Below are 14276 nucleotides of genomic sequence, written 5' to 3'. Positions count from 1 at the left end.
AACAGAAATAAACAGAAAGACTGTCAGTAATTTAAGTAGTTCATGTGGGCAAAGCCTTCATTTCCAGCCATGGAGTAATCTGTGCTTCAAAGAAGTAGACAGGTTTGGGCTTGTTTTTTGTTGTGGGGTTTTTTTTCCAAATTAAATGAAAACTATAGTTTACAGACAATATTACACTCAACTTCTTTTTTAAGTATGGTCTTACAGAGAACTTCAGTGGGCTCTAGACCTGTTTAGTTTAGGTAGCTGACAAACAAAAAACTTGGGTAACTTAAAAAACTAATTGTACTTTGCCTGCTGTTTAGCGTGTGTCACACCTGCAGTGACAGGACAGTTCTTGGGTTTACAGGAAGAGGGGCATCTCAATGCCATTTCTTGCAGTGATTAGAGGCAGTAAAGGATGGCAGGTGGTGTGCCCAGCAGACCTACCCAGGAAGTCTGATAACAGGGATGAAAGGGACCTTTGAAACTGGGAGGAGGACAGCCACACCTGCCCTGCTTCCTGCTGGATGCATTGGTTTTGAAGCAGGAACTCACTGAAAGAAAATCTCTTCTGAGGCAACCACAAACCCAGATTTTACTTGTTTGTGTAATGGATGCAAGGAAGGATGACAGAAGGATAGGAAGACAAATGGAAGGAAGGTGTTACTCTGAAGTTACTGCATACATTCATAGGACCAGAATTGGGTCTTTCCAAACAGGGTGACTAGAAACCACTGTTGAGATCAGGGCTAGGCTGCAGTATTGCGAGTTCTGTGTGGTCATGAATCAGGTTTCAGAAAATCACAAGGCTGGCTTAAGATCAGAGGGTATCTCAGATAATATGTATTTGGAGTTCTTTGGGTTTCAGGGTTTTTTTGTGTCAGCCTTTCTATCATATTCTGCTTCACATTTTTATTACTATCTTCAAACACAAGGGAAAGAAGCTTACAGAAGCAGAGCCTCTCAATCAATTAATTTCCTGATGCTGACAGCTGGGACTTTCAGAAGGGCTTCCAAATACCATCAAAGAAACTGGGAGAGTTGGTAGCGAGTATTGATACAGTGATCCTCTCCACTCTCTTTAGCTGATTTCCATGTGGGTAGCTTTGGGCCCCATGTTCTTTCTCTTATTGACTGAGATTTATCCATTGCCTGTCAGGTAAGGCAGAGATGGCTATTCAAGCACTCCTTCCTTGTTAGGATTTTTTTCCATGAAGCCACATGGATATTGTTGTGGGGAACCTTTCTCTTTACACAAAAGAAACTAAACAAAGATATGAGTTGGTGTCCTTCTGTCACTGCAATCAAAGCAAGTGCTCCCTACCATTTACAAAACACAGAAGAAAAAAAACTGCTAGTGGTCTGCTACAAATTTTCAGACCCATAATCTTGTTCATCTGCTCCGTTCAGCAATCACCAGACATTGAAAGCATTATGGTGAAAAAGCAGCTCCCAACAGCTAACCTTCTACATGCCTGTAATACCTGGCATTTACTTCCAATGTGCTTTTGCTTTCTTAAGATTGTATGTGATTATGCATCCTAAAGTGTCCTTGTCTATTGGCTAGCTATTCAGTCCTCAAAATCTATGACAGGCTTAGATCAGCAGCATTACCATGGTTACATTATTGTTACAACTTAACCTTGCAGGTAGCTGAGCAAAATGCCAGATACTAAAATAAACTTTGGGCTGTCTCCACCTTCCAGCCTAATAAAAATATCATATCTTTATGCTGCATTCCCCAGCCAATGCAAAACCACCACAGACTCCTTTGGGTAAAAGCCTGGCTCCTCCTTAGATTGTCATATGCATCATTCAATCGTTTATATAAAATAGCAAAGCTCCTAATTAGTGAAGACTCCCAGGGCATTGTTTCTCACTACTTACATTAGTGCATTATTAGAAACCTTAATATTGTCAACATTCCTCTCAGATTTTGAGGGCATAATTAATTTGGGGAACTCCTTACCATAATTAATCATTAAAGCAAGCTGAATTGTAAGATTAAAAAAAAAATTTAAAAAAAATGAAAAAAAAAAAGTATTAGACTCCTACAAATGAGAATTACCCTGCATCATTCTTTGTTCTACTTAGGAAAAAATTAAGCAGTTACATAGCCCCACACCTTTTTTATTTGCTGAAAAAAAAAGCAGAAATCAAGTTGAAATACTGTAATGATTCAGTATTATTCACCTTACAAGGAACACATGAACATGAAAGAAGCAAAGAGGTAGGATGAAAAGGCAGAAGTCCATAGTGGAGTAAGAAACAGATCCTGTCTTGTGTGCTACATATATTATTGATCTGGTGAGAGGATTGAGTTATGATGTAACACAAATCGCAGAGGAAATCATTCTGTCGTTTACTCAGAAACCAAGATGACTGTGAACCTTTAGCTTTGAAGGAGACTGGAGAGCCCTATTACCTATGAAATTGTGAAAAATGCAAGGAAATATGTCACTGCAAGGAAAAATCTCATTGACATTTGGGATTCTGAGTTAGTGCTGTAAGTACAAGGAGGAGACTTAGATGTCACAGGAGACAGCTGTATGAAGTGTCCTCATCAAGGTACAGCTACCATCAACATTCTTGATAATAGAATGTATTAGATACATACAATATATTGTATTATACGAATGCATATAATATATATATGCAAAATGTTATGTATACAATGAGAAATATGAAGAACATTATACTGTCACAAATAAACAAGTGGATTAATGGGACATGGAGAGATACCTCCATGAAGAGTGCTTGCGAATTTTTTTATTGGGATTGTGGTTTTATCCTGAGAAAAGAGAGGAATATGTGAAAGGCAGAAATGTAATAAATATTGACAAAAGAAGAAAACATTGAAGGATTTGGCTTTTCTTAAGCAGAAAATAAGGTATTTACTGGAATAAAAAGACAGAAAACCTGAAACAGATAAAAGAAATACCTTTTAAAAAAATATGAAATTAGTCCATCATGACCATTGCCACAAACAGGTGCTGCAGTTGAGCACTAACAAATAGAAATGCGGTGGGTTGTTTATATTATTCAGTTTTACAATTATCAATTCCAAGACTTACCAGAGTTTTGGAAAACTCTGGGGTTTTTTTGCTTTGGGGACTTAGAACAGTCCATAAACATTAAGGAACTGGATGAAACTCATGTGGAGGTACAACTGATATGCTCCTGTAGAATTCCTGAAGATATTAGCTCTTTTAAAAACTCAAGGGTTTCAGCAGTGGTAGGCAAACATAAACAACCAAAATAATGGCCAGTGGCATGAAAGCAATCTGGGAGTAGGAAAGTGATATCACCAAGTCACTCTTGAGAACCTTGCTGCACGCCTAGCCTAGCCTGGTTCAGGAATAAAGCCATCACTCCCCAGTGCATTAATGTCATCTCCTTCTGACAAATTGCTCACAGAAGTGTCCCCCCACCCCCAGGTCCAGCTGCCTCCAGGTGCTCCCTCTTACCCATGCTGCTAATTTGACATGCAATCTGTAGTCCAACGAGACCTGGCCAGCCCTGACTTACATAAACAAACAGTTCATGGGGGAACTATCCAGTTGATGCAGATAGCTTTTAAACTGGATTGCTTCACATAAAGTTTCAAAATTTCTTAGAAATCCCTTATGGAATTCAGTATTTCATATTCTGAGGGGAGAGGGACTGCTTGTCTCTGTGTGTTTGGGGGGGGAGGTCATGTATGCAGAGAAGCAAATTCAAGATTGCAAAGACATTTCAGATTTTTTGTCATGCACTGCCTGACAAGTGCTGGTACTATGAAGTGAAATTAAAATGATCCATGAATTTCATCTTTACTGAGGAAACTTGTCATGTCCTTCTGGGGACAATGAATGCTCCTATAATAGCACCACTGACTCTCCAAGTGCTACAGCTCTCAGCATCTTCCTTTGAGGATGTTTGTCCATGGATTAAAACATAGTGGGTTACTACATTCTAAACCACTGTGTGAACTCATATGATTCATGTGAAACAAGAATAAACTTACAAGTTGCTGGAAGAAAAATGGGATGGAAAGCCCTTGAGATGAAGACTTTCTAAAGGCAGATTAATGGGGGGGGAGGAGGTAGCAGGCTGCCATCAGCAGTTCAATGAGTGAAGGAGATCACAAGTTTCAGGGGTAGTTGCTCTCAAAAATATAAGGCACATTTGTACCTCTGTAATGTACCAGAAACAAAGAGAGTGAATTCTCCACTATTGCATTTGAGGGCAATATTGCTTATTAGACCAAAAATCCCACCCTGGATTAGTAGGTAAGACTGTACCAGTCACCACAGTAGCTGTCAAAGTGGGCTATAGAAAAACGACCTAATGATTCTTCAATCTGGGAGGCAATTCCATTCTTCTGTGCCTACATATTTGTGAAATTTGGAAGAGCTGTTTTACAATGTTCAATACCTTTTAACAGAGGAAGAGACAAGTATATGAATCAAACCTGATAAACAATGGCTTGCAACTTGAAGCAACGAGATCGGTGAGTGCTCTTCTCTGTGTGATGGGCTGTGTCTGACAGAAAAGCTGCCCCTAAAAGGGAATAATGAAACCGGTTATATAAATTTACTGTAAATTTCCTCTCAGGAGAAAAAGGACCACCATTTTTCCCTCAGTAGAGTCTCTGTGATCTGATGCAAAATCTTTTAAACTTTGTGTCTGTTCCTTCCTCTGCAAAGTAAAAGATGGGAGGTGGGGAGATTAAACAGGTTATGTTTGCTTAGCACTTGGAAGATAAAAATTTCTGCTATGCTCTAAAGAGAGGTTCTCCCCCTACTCTGGCTGTGTAGGATGTGTGGGAAGCCAGTGGGTGTCTGAGGCAGAATTCCCCTGCCAGGAGAACAGCACAGGGCTCCTGCATGTGACCCTGCTCAGTGCAAACAGTTGTAACTATTGTGCTTTGTATATTTTGGGCTGCAAAGTTGCCTGTGGGCAGTTTGTGAGCGCTGTGATAATGCACAGCAGCTGCTGGAGCTGCTGTCTCTTGCAGGGAGAGTTAGAGCCCCTTGGAGCCCTTTCTTGCCTGCCCTGCAGGGCTGCAGTGCTCCATCCATGTCTCTCCATCCAGGACAATCACTTAAGTCTAAACTTACTGTCATCCAGTAGTCTATCACAGGCTCCGGAAAAGGTCATTTTGCCCCTTCCTCCCAAACTAGACACAGAATCCGTGACATCAGGGTGTTTATTTGATTTCTGCAGTAAGAGCTCATGCTGCGTGTTCAAAGATAGTCTGGATAGTTCAAGAAGTGTTATGAAAAATCCTTCGCTTTCATTTTCTCACAAACGTATTTTCAATATTCTGTCATTTTAGGTTTTGGATGAAAAACTTATTTTTGTGAAAGTGCATGCACCTTGGGAAGTGCTGTGCACATATGCTGAGGTGATGCACATCAAATTGCCTCTGCAACCCAATGACCTGAAGACTCGAGACTCAGCTTTCAACTGGTTTAGCAGACTCTTCAGAGTGGATGAAAATATCATCAAACCTGAGCAAGAGTTTTTCACCGCCCCTTTTCAAAAGGAACATTTGTCCAACTTTTATATTCAAGACAAAGACACATTTTTCAATCCTGCAACAAGAAGCCGAATTGTAAGTTCATGGAGTGTTTCTGGCATTTAATCTTAAAAAGAAAAAAATCCTGTAATCAGATCAGTGCACTTACCTTCACGAAAGCATCCTGAAAAATTAAAAGTACAAGGGATGCAATAGTCCTGTGTCAGTTATGAAATTGCCTGGACAATCCAGAAAGAGAGCGTTCCTTATATTTGTCCCATTTCTGTTCCACCTGAATTTAAAGGGGAGATCTGAATAGTTTGTATATCCTGTGCAATCAGTTTTGCCTGCACTGCTTACCCTTTCCTAACTGAAGTATATGCTGAAACAGGTATAGCTGTGTATGATTACTTTCGGGTTGGAAGAGACACAAAAATATTTTATGAATTTCAGGTTCATTTTATCTTGTCCCGTGTGGAATATGCAACCAAAAACAATGTGAAAAAGTTTGGCATTAACAAATTACTGGATGCTGGAATCTACAAAGCAGCCTTTCCCCTTCATGACGTAAGTCCAGTGCTTACAGCTAAAATGTATTTCAAAATAGTCTGAACTGTATCTGTGAAGTTTATATCAAAAGATACAAACAATATTGATTACCTTTGCTCCTTGACTGCTTATATCCACAGAGTAGAATACGACAGTTTGGCTAAATAGATTTTCTTCCAAAGCACTGTTGGTTAAAAATGTAGCTCTGTAACTGAAAAACAATCTGTTTCATTTAGGAGATGCTAACCTTGTATTCTCTGGGAGATGTAGTTCAGTGAAATGCCAGGCATGAGTGATGGTTCCCATGACAGACTGTATCATCAGTTCTAAACTAATTTTAACATCATCCTGTTTTTTAGTATTCAATTTTTCAGTATTAAAATCCATTTTAAAGATGAACTTTTTAAATAAAGATGTGGAATACAAATGTCATCTTAAGTTGTGTGACAGTCTCACACAGTGAGAAGCATTCTCACAGTTCCCAAACACTGTGACGTGCGTGCAGGGAAACTCATGTTTCTGCAGGAAGGTTCTGTCTGGCCAGTCCGACACCTCAGAGGTGATGTCAGAATGATGTGTAAAAAAGCTTAACTGGACTGAATTTCATCTTGCGGTAATAAGAAATCCAGCTTTTGTGGCTAAATTTCTGAATATTTTTAAACTATGTGATTTAAAGTAGCAAGGTATACTGAAATATTTTTTGCATACAAAGGCTAGCAATAGCACAGAAAATGAATATGAAGGAGGAAAAAAAAAATTTCTGAGTATTTGACTATGGAAGAACTCAGTGTGAGGCTGCAAATGGGATACAATAAAGCAAAGACTGGGCGCTGATTTTCTGCATTATATCTAATATACACCCACACCCCCACACTCTCCTCCCCATCCAAGCCGCTGTTCTGTGTCCAAGTTGTGTTCTGTTGAGAAGACACTGAGAACATGGGAGGTCAGAAATGGTAACTGATTCAGCTGTTTGGACACTGCTTAAAATATTCAGGAGCTCTCCAAGGATTTCAGGGAAATCTTTAAGCCAGAATCAAGACAAATAATGTTTCTAGTAAGTAACCCAAAGCTTTACAGGGCAGAATTAATATAATTTGTGACTATCCATTTTTAAAGTTTGCTTTTAAAGATTCAAAACCTGCCTTGCAAGCTCTTTCTATGGGGAATTTGGACTCAGTATGCCTAGTAATTAATGACCGCCTTTTTATACAATTAAAATTGTATCTCACAGCTACTCTGAAAATCAAAAGTAGCCTATAGATTTCAAAAAAATGTCACTTGTCTTCTTGTACCACAGTTATAGAATGGAAAAATCCCTTGAATACAATAGGCTTTATTGAAATAGGTTTTCAAATAACCCAATAAAAAACACAAGTATTATCTCCATGTGAACTCTCTTTTAAATATAAAACAGAGGCTAGAAGCCCTGTATTTGTCCCTCAGACTTACCAGCCTTCATTCCAGTTCAATATTATTTTGAAGCAAAGCATGTTAGCATGTAAAAGCTACTTAAAATCCATTTTATTTCAGTTATTTTCTCTAGTTAGAATGGATACTTTTCTGTTTTCTATTCCTAAGTGCCAAAAGGCTGACATGGTCTTAGATGTAACTTCACGATGAGTGTCTGTTACTTTCAGCTCACGTTCATAAGGCGTTGGCTTTAGCATCTGGTGCCTTCCTGACAACATTCTACCCTGAATCCTGGTACACTCCCAGAGCTGCCTTCCTGCTCTGTTTCCTGGCTTGCAGTGAGACTGGGCAAAAAGGCTTTTCCTGGCTCTGGGCTTCCTGGTAGGGCAACTGGGGAGATGAGAGCTGGTCTGTGCTGATTAGATTAATGGTATCTTCTCCTCATGGTCCTTCTATTTTGCAGTCTAGTTTCAGGCACCTGTCAACCGATCCGAACTGCCCAAGTGAACGGTATCTTCTCTACAGAGAATGGGCTCATCCTAAAAATATTTTCAAACTGCAACCCCTAGATTTCATCAGGTTGGTGTGACTGGGGCTGGACTAACATGGAGGGAACTGGGAATTTACGTAACAGGTCTGGTTTGAGGGATGGCAGAGGCCCAGCTTGGTACTCAGGGCAGGTACATAATCCCATGTCACCTCATGCCTGAAAACATTTTTTGGGTGATGTTTCATGATAAACCAATTCATGATAAGGCAACCACTTAAAAAATTTTCTTTGCAAGGTACAATCTTTCTCTCTTTTTCCCTTTTTTTTTTTTCTCCCCCTTCCTATCCTCTTATAAAAGCATAAAAGTGGTGATAGAAATACCCACCTGTATACTATTGCAATCCCAAAGTTCAAACCAGAGGAATATGACAATATGAGTTGACACAAAACATCTGAATGATGAGATGTTTGAAATAAAACTGTGAATTTACTTGAATTTCAGAAAAACCAAACCAACAAACAAAAAACACACACACAAAAAACAACCAAAACCAAAAACAACCACCTTTCCCCTTCACAGGAAATACTATGGAGAGAAAATTGGAATCTACTTTGCTTGGCTGGGCTTTTACACTAATATGCTGATCATAGCTGCAGTTGTAGGAGTTGGCTGTTTTCTGTATGGATGCCTGACAAAGGACAACTGCACATGGAGGTACCTGATCAGGCCTATTTTAATATTATATGCAATTTTGATCAGTCCCCTACAGAGGGGGACTGTGTAGGGTTTGCAAGACACTGCATAATAGAAGAGACAAAATGAAAGGTTTTGAGAACAGCAATGGTGGTGGATTTGAAGGTAAAGGCAAAAAGCGTGAGCTAGAAGAGTAATGGATGTCCATGGACCATCACAGTCATAGATATCCAAGAGTTTGTTATTTCGTCATTTTATTTATGTTTTGCACTAGGTTCACCACACCTTGTGTAGAAATGCATGAAAATAGTGAAAGTCAGAAGTGCTGACAGACAAAGTGCCTTAACACATCCTTTTCGCTGTGGTCATCCTTAAAGGAGATATAAAAAATTTGATAAAACCCCCCAAATTTCTTTCCTCCACTTTGAGAGAAGACCAGAGGAAGAGCAACAGCACAGGGAGCTTCAGCTGCCCAGGAGATGCTGGGAGGAGAGGCAGAGCTTGACACAGATTCCCTCCTCAGAACATGGCAAAATTCAACTATGGCACAAAGACCCAGGTGTTTTTTCCTGGCCCACTGTGCCAAGTCCTCTGCAGGCCATCACACTGTATATCCCCTTCAGAAAGGGTGCTCATCTTTCCAAAACATACTGAAGGGCTGTTCAAGAGCTCCATTCCTGGGGCAATTTTATACCTATCTAGTCTTATACCAGTATTATTCTTTAGTTAGGGAGTTCATCTCCCTCCCAAGCATGGGTTTCCTACTGAAGCATGTGAGATCTTTGAAGAATTGTTTTATTTTTAATGCAAGCAGTTTTGAGAATTACCATCAGGTACAAGGGGTGGAAATTATTTTCCCCTCATTACATTGAGATGAGGACCAAGAATGGAAATGGGAATATGTTGCTGGGCAGGGAGTGGGCAGGGGGGTACAGGGAAGATGGGGGCAGGAATTCTTGAGAGCTTATCACTGTTAAATTATTTCTCATTTTCCTTGAGATTATTGCCTTGTCCTCATGTGTGAAAAAGAACTAAAGAATTCAGTTTTGGTGGGTGACTGACTAGTTTTGTTTTTAGCCAAGAAGTATGTGATCCCAACATAGGAGGTAATATCATAATGTGCCCTCAGTGTGATAAAGCATGTACCTACTGGAACCTCACCATCACTTGTGAATCATCCAAGGTAACTACATTTACACTTTAGAGACATGCTATTCTACTTGAGTTGCCCTTTCTCTAGCACTACACAGAAAACACTGTTGTTTCTCCACCAGTTTCCTGCAGAATTGTTGAACTGTGAAAATAGTTGTGCATTTTGATGCAGTGACTGAATTTTGAAAAGTAGAAACAAAAATAATTCCTCCACTTTTATTTGTGATGAAAAAAATTGATGTTGGTTTGTTTTATTTTCACATAGCCCCTGAATATTTGATTTAGGAATATCGGGGAGTTTTAGTAAAAAATTAAAAAAAACGTAAATTTGGTTTCATTTTAAGTTACTTGTTCCTTTTGGGGAAAGAAAAAAAAGAAAACCCATGTTCAGTTACTAAAATCCTCATTCAGTAGCTCTGAAGCAGTTTTGCTAAGAAAATGTTTAAAGTATGTTTTGACATTTCTGAATTCTTCCCCTTCCCTCCCCAAAGAACTTATCTGGATCCGTGTCTTGAATTTGGCACGGAGGAGAGAGGGACAGGGAGGAGATGGTTGCATGCAGAGGCTGATGTGGGCCATGAGAGAAGTTGTTTCACAGCAGTGTCCTGTTAGCTGCGACACAGCCAAACTCTTGCTCCAAGTTCCTAACTAAGGGGACTTGTCTGTCTGTGTCCACCAACTTGTCTCTCTAGACTAATGTTAGCCTTTTGTCATTCCTTTCCATAGATTCAGTCACTCCCAGAACTTTAATTTTTCATGTATTCATCAAAAAGTATTTTGCCCAGCTTTAATATGTTGCTTCAGCACAGTCACAGGGTGAGATGAGAACAGAGGTAAAAGGTTATGATGGAAAGAAAAGGCAAATTGTGACCACAGTGGTATCTCATCAGAATGTGGTTCCACTTACTAGCTTGATTTGTTGTCATCCTGCTCATGAGAACCAGATGTGTCCATTGCCTTTTTGTGGCTGTATTAAAAATACATAACTGTGTACTGACTTCCCAGGCCAAAAGCACTGGTTTTCCTCTTCCTATGCAACAGATGGAAGGATGTTTGGTAGTGCATCATTTTACTATCCTCTTGCTGCATATTTGGCTTATATTTTTAATTCTGGGCTTTGCATTTATTTCCCTGTTTTACTGGAGAGTGTTGTACATTGACAGACACCAAGGAAACACTACCAATAAAGGTTGTTTATTAAGCTACATAAAAGCTAAAAAATCAGCTTGTTCAGTAAGCAGCTTCTGTTCTGGGTCAATGTGGGAGAAAAAATGGTTGCTTACATTTCAAGTCTTTTTTTCCTTTATATTTTTTTCCAGAAACTCTGCATATTTGATAGCTTTGGAACACTGGTGTTTGCAGTATTTATGGGAATATGGAGTAAGTTAATCTCAACAACTGTGGTTTATCATCTAATTTTGGCCAAGCCTGCAGCATCAGCCAAGAAAGCATGGATAAATTTGCAACTACTTCATTTTCTAGCACTCAGAAATTCACCAGTAGGTAGTTTCATAGAACATATACATTCCCTGAAAGACTTCTTTTAGCATCACAAGAAAACAAAAAAAATTGTAGAACCTAAAAGTTGGTCCTCAGTGTCTGTTTTGTTTCATTTGACTTGAAGAAAAATCCAAGAGAAGTGGTTTGAGATGCCTTGTGTTCATCCAGCAGGAACCAATCACATGCTTAAGTATAACTGGCAGAGGAGCTGGGTTTTTCCCAAAGAGTTTTGGAGCTGCCTGTACCTATTAACAGCTCTGTGACTGCACAAGGCAGCTGAAAAATAGTAACTTATTGTATTTCCCAGAAATTTTTTCTTCCTGTCTCTATTTAAGAAACTGATTGGAAAAAGCATAGTAGCTACAAGCAGTCAATTTATATTTTAAGTAGAGAAAATATATCTGAAACCAGGGTGTTTTCCATGTGTAAAACCACTTGGTGCTGTATTCAAGGGATTAGGCAGGATTTATTTTCCCAGAAATTATTTATCCAGAGATAGCAAAATAAGCTATATGATCGGTCTATATACAGGGTCCTACATATACAGAGAAAATAACTCATTTAACATTTTGAATTCATATGTAGGCTGACAAGAATACATCATTTGCTTTCTTTGTAAAACACATTGCATTTTTATTTTCCTATAATGACTTAAAGTGCTTCAAAATAGCTACTGCTTTAAAGAACTATAAGAAAAAACATCCCATTTCTAAAATAATCTTTCTTTCAAAATATATGCTCAAATCAAAATACCAGCAGGAAAGTCTCTAAATAAAATAAAATTAGAAGTTTGATACTAATGTAGTCTTTTTCTGTCATCTGAATATTTAATTTATTTGCAGTTTGCTTTTTAATTAAAATTGTGTTTCCTGGTTTGAAGAATGGTTCCAAAAGTAATAATTACAAAGTTGAGCTGCATGGTTATAGTGATGGCTGGAAGGTCTGTTAGTATTATTTTCATAAGTCCACTATATAAAGAAGTTAATTGTATTACAGAAATTCAGTCAAAATTGTACTGAATCCAAATGACCTATGGTCCTGGTGCAATTCCAGCTGTAATTTTCATCTTGTTCTAATACTTTTGTAGATCTCTTTTTCCAAAACAAAATAATATTAGATTTTTAGTTATATCATTGCATCACTATCAGCAATACGCTTTTAATAATTGCATAAATTTTTAAAGGGTGTTCCCTTCAAAGATCTCAAAGTGCCATACAACACCAGGGAATTTGGCCTCAGGAATTAGCCCTCAATGCATTAATGCTCTGGACCAACACTTCTGCCATTTCTCTTGTGATGGCTTGACTAGATTGGCAAAGCTCCTGGAAAAGCAGCTTCCACTTCACTTGCTGCCATCACTGGATCCTCTCCCTGAACAAGATCAGTTAAAGACATTTTCTCCAACTGAGTAATTTCTTTTCAGTCCTTGCTGACACAGCCCAAGAGGCAGAATGCCTGCACCATATTGAATGGCTGTGTGGAGGGACATTCAAAAGGGGACACTACAAATTACCAGTGTGAGATGGAACTAGCACTCTTCCATGCCCTCTCAGCTGGGCCTGTCATTGCCTCTGCTGCCAGATCTACCTGCATCATATTTCAGGCCAAGGTAATGAGTTTGGCTGGACTGATGTTTTACCAGTACCACTTCTGTGTACCTGGTCCTTCAGTGCTTCCCGTGACAGGAGGACAGTCCAGGGAAATTGCTGACACAGCCCAGAGAGTTTCTAAGCTTCAGGACATGCAAAAAGAACTGCAGACCCTTCAGATTCATGCTAACAGAGGAGGAATAATGGCTGTGTTTCAGTTACTTTACCTGAACCATCATTGATTCTTGTAGCCTGCAAGCTGATAATTTGTCCACACAAAAAACTGCAGATTGAGTAAACATCAGTTTTTCCCTGTGGCAATTTTTGGCCTATTGAGTTTTTCTTTTCTGGAAGTCCTGCACTCTGCAGCATTTTCCAACCAACTTGCTTTCTTACACATCCCATGACAAACTTTTTCAAAAGCAGTCTGTAATGTGAGATCCAAAGTGCTTATATTCAAGCCTTGAGCAGAAAGCAAATAAATGTATCTGTATTCTTTAGAATGTGCTTACAACACCATTTACCTCAGGTTTCTCTTATTAAAATACCTATATATCCAAAGCAATACTTGTATAAAAGAGTAGATCTAGATATTTTTATGGTTGCACTAGAAAGTAAGGGTTTTATTCTATGTCTGTGGAAAGCTGTATGGAAAACTGAGCCACATGGAGGTGGGGGCATGGGGGTGTCAAGCAGTGTCCGATACTCAGGTGGTATTGCTCATTTGGTCTATCTTCTGGATAGTTACTTTTTTTTTGGAGTTTTGGAAGCGACGGCAGGCTGAGCTGGAGTATGAATGGGACACAGTTGAGTACTTAGAGCAAGAAGAACAAGTTCGCCCAGAATATGAAGCTCAGTGCACTCACGTAGTAATGAATGAAATCACACAGGTAAGGAACATTTGATAACTTGTGATGGCTACTGCAGTAGACATGTTGTGAGAGGACACTATGAGTATGGTGAATCTGGACTGGAGATGTATAAATCAGTGTCGCTTCAAGGAGAGCTGATAAGATGGTCTGGAAATAGTGAAGTTAAAAAGTGCAGTCGTGTGGTTGGGAATTTATATCTAATGGTAGGCACCTTAAAGTAGCTGCCTGTTTGAGGAGACTGCACTGCTGATGCCTCTGTGTCATAAATAAACAGAAGCAGGCATCAGCCCCAGCTTAGGAGACTAAGTAACCCACAAGAAATGATTCAGTGCTGCTGCCAGAGGCAAAGATTACAGAGCATTTGCTATCCTTGCCTAGGAATGCATCAGGAAAAAAAGGGTGAAACAGAAGGAAAAATGTTACATTATTTATTATGCCAAGACTGTTTTTTTTTACCAAACCTGTTCTGTTTGAAACATGTATAAATAGGTATTGTTGCTAAGTACATGTGGATACAATTATGATTGATAAC

The 14276-nt window shown here is 39.1% G+C and overlaps 1 protein-coding gene across 1 annotated transcript in view; it reads left to right on the top strand.

The window, feature by feature from the left end:
- Window positions 1-14276, top strand: part of ANO6 (anoctamin 6) — a 75284-nt gene that overhangs the window by 43439 nt on the left and 17569 nt on the right. Inside the window, exons 4-11 of the mRNA XM_051622677.1 lie at window positions 4409-4474; window positions 5303-5581; window positions 5939-6052; window positions 7911-8026; window positions 8518-8652; window positions 9709-9814; window positions 11103-11163; window positions 13617-13762. Coding sequence (XP_051478637.1) covers window positions 4409-4474; window positions 5303-5581; window positions 5939-6052; window positions 7911-8026; window positions 8518-8652; window positions 9709-9814; window positions 11103-11163; window positions 13617-13762 — 1023 coding nt within the window. The remainder of the gene's footprint in view (window positions 1-4408; window positions 4475-5302; window positions 5582-5938; window positions 6053-7910; window positions 8027-8517; window positions 8653-9708; window positions 9815-11102; window positions 11164-13616; window positions 13763-14276) is intronic.

This window comes from Apus apus, chromosome 1 (assembly GCF_020740795.1).
Source record: "Apus apus isolate bApuApu2 chromosome 1, bApuApu2.pri.cur, whole genome shotgun sequence".
NCBI classification, from domain to species: Eukaryota; Metazoa; Chordata; class Aves; order Apodiformes; family Apodidae; genus Apus; species Apus apus.
Note: the sequence above shows the minus strand (reverse complement) of the source record. Positions and strands in the feature narration are given on the sequence as shown.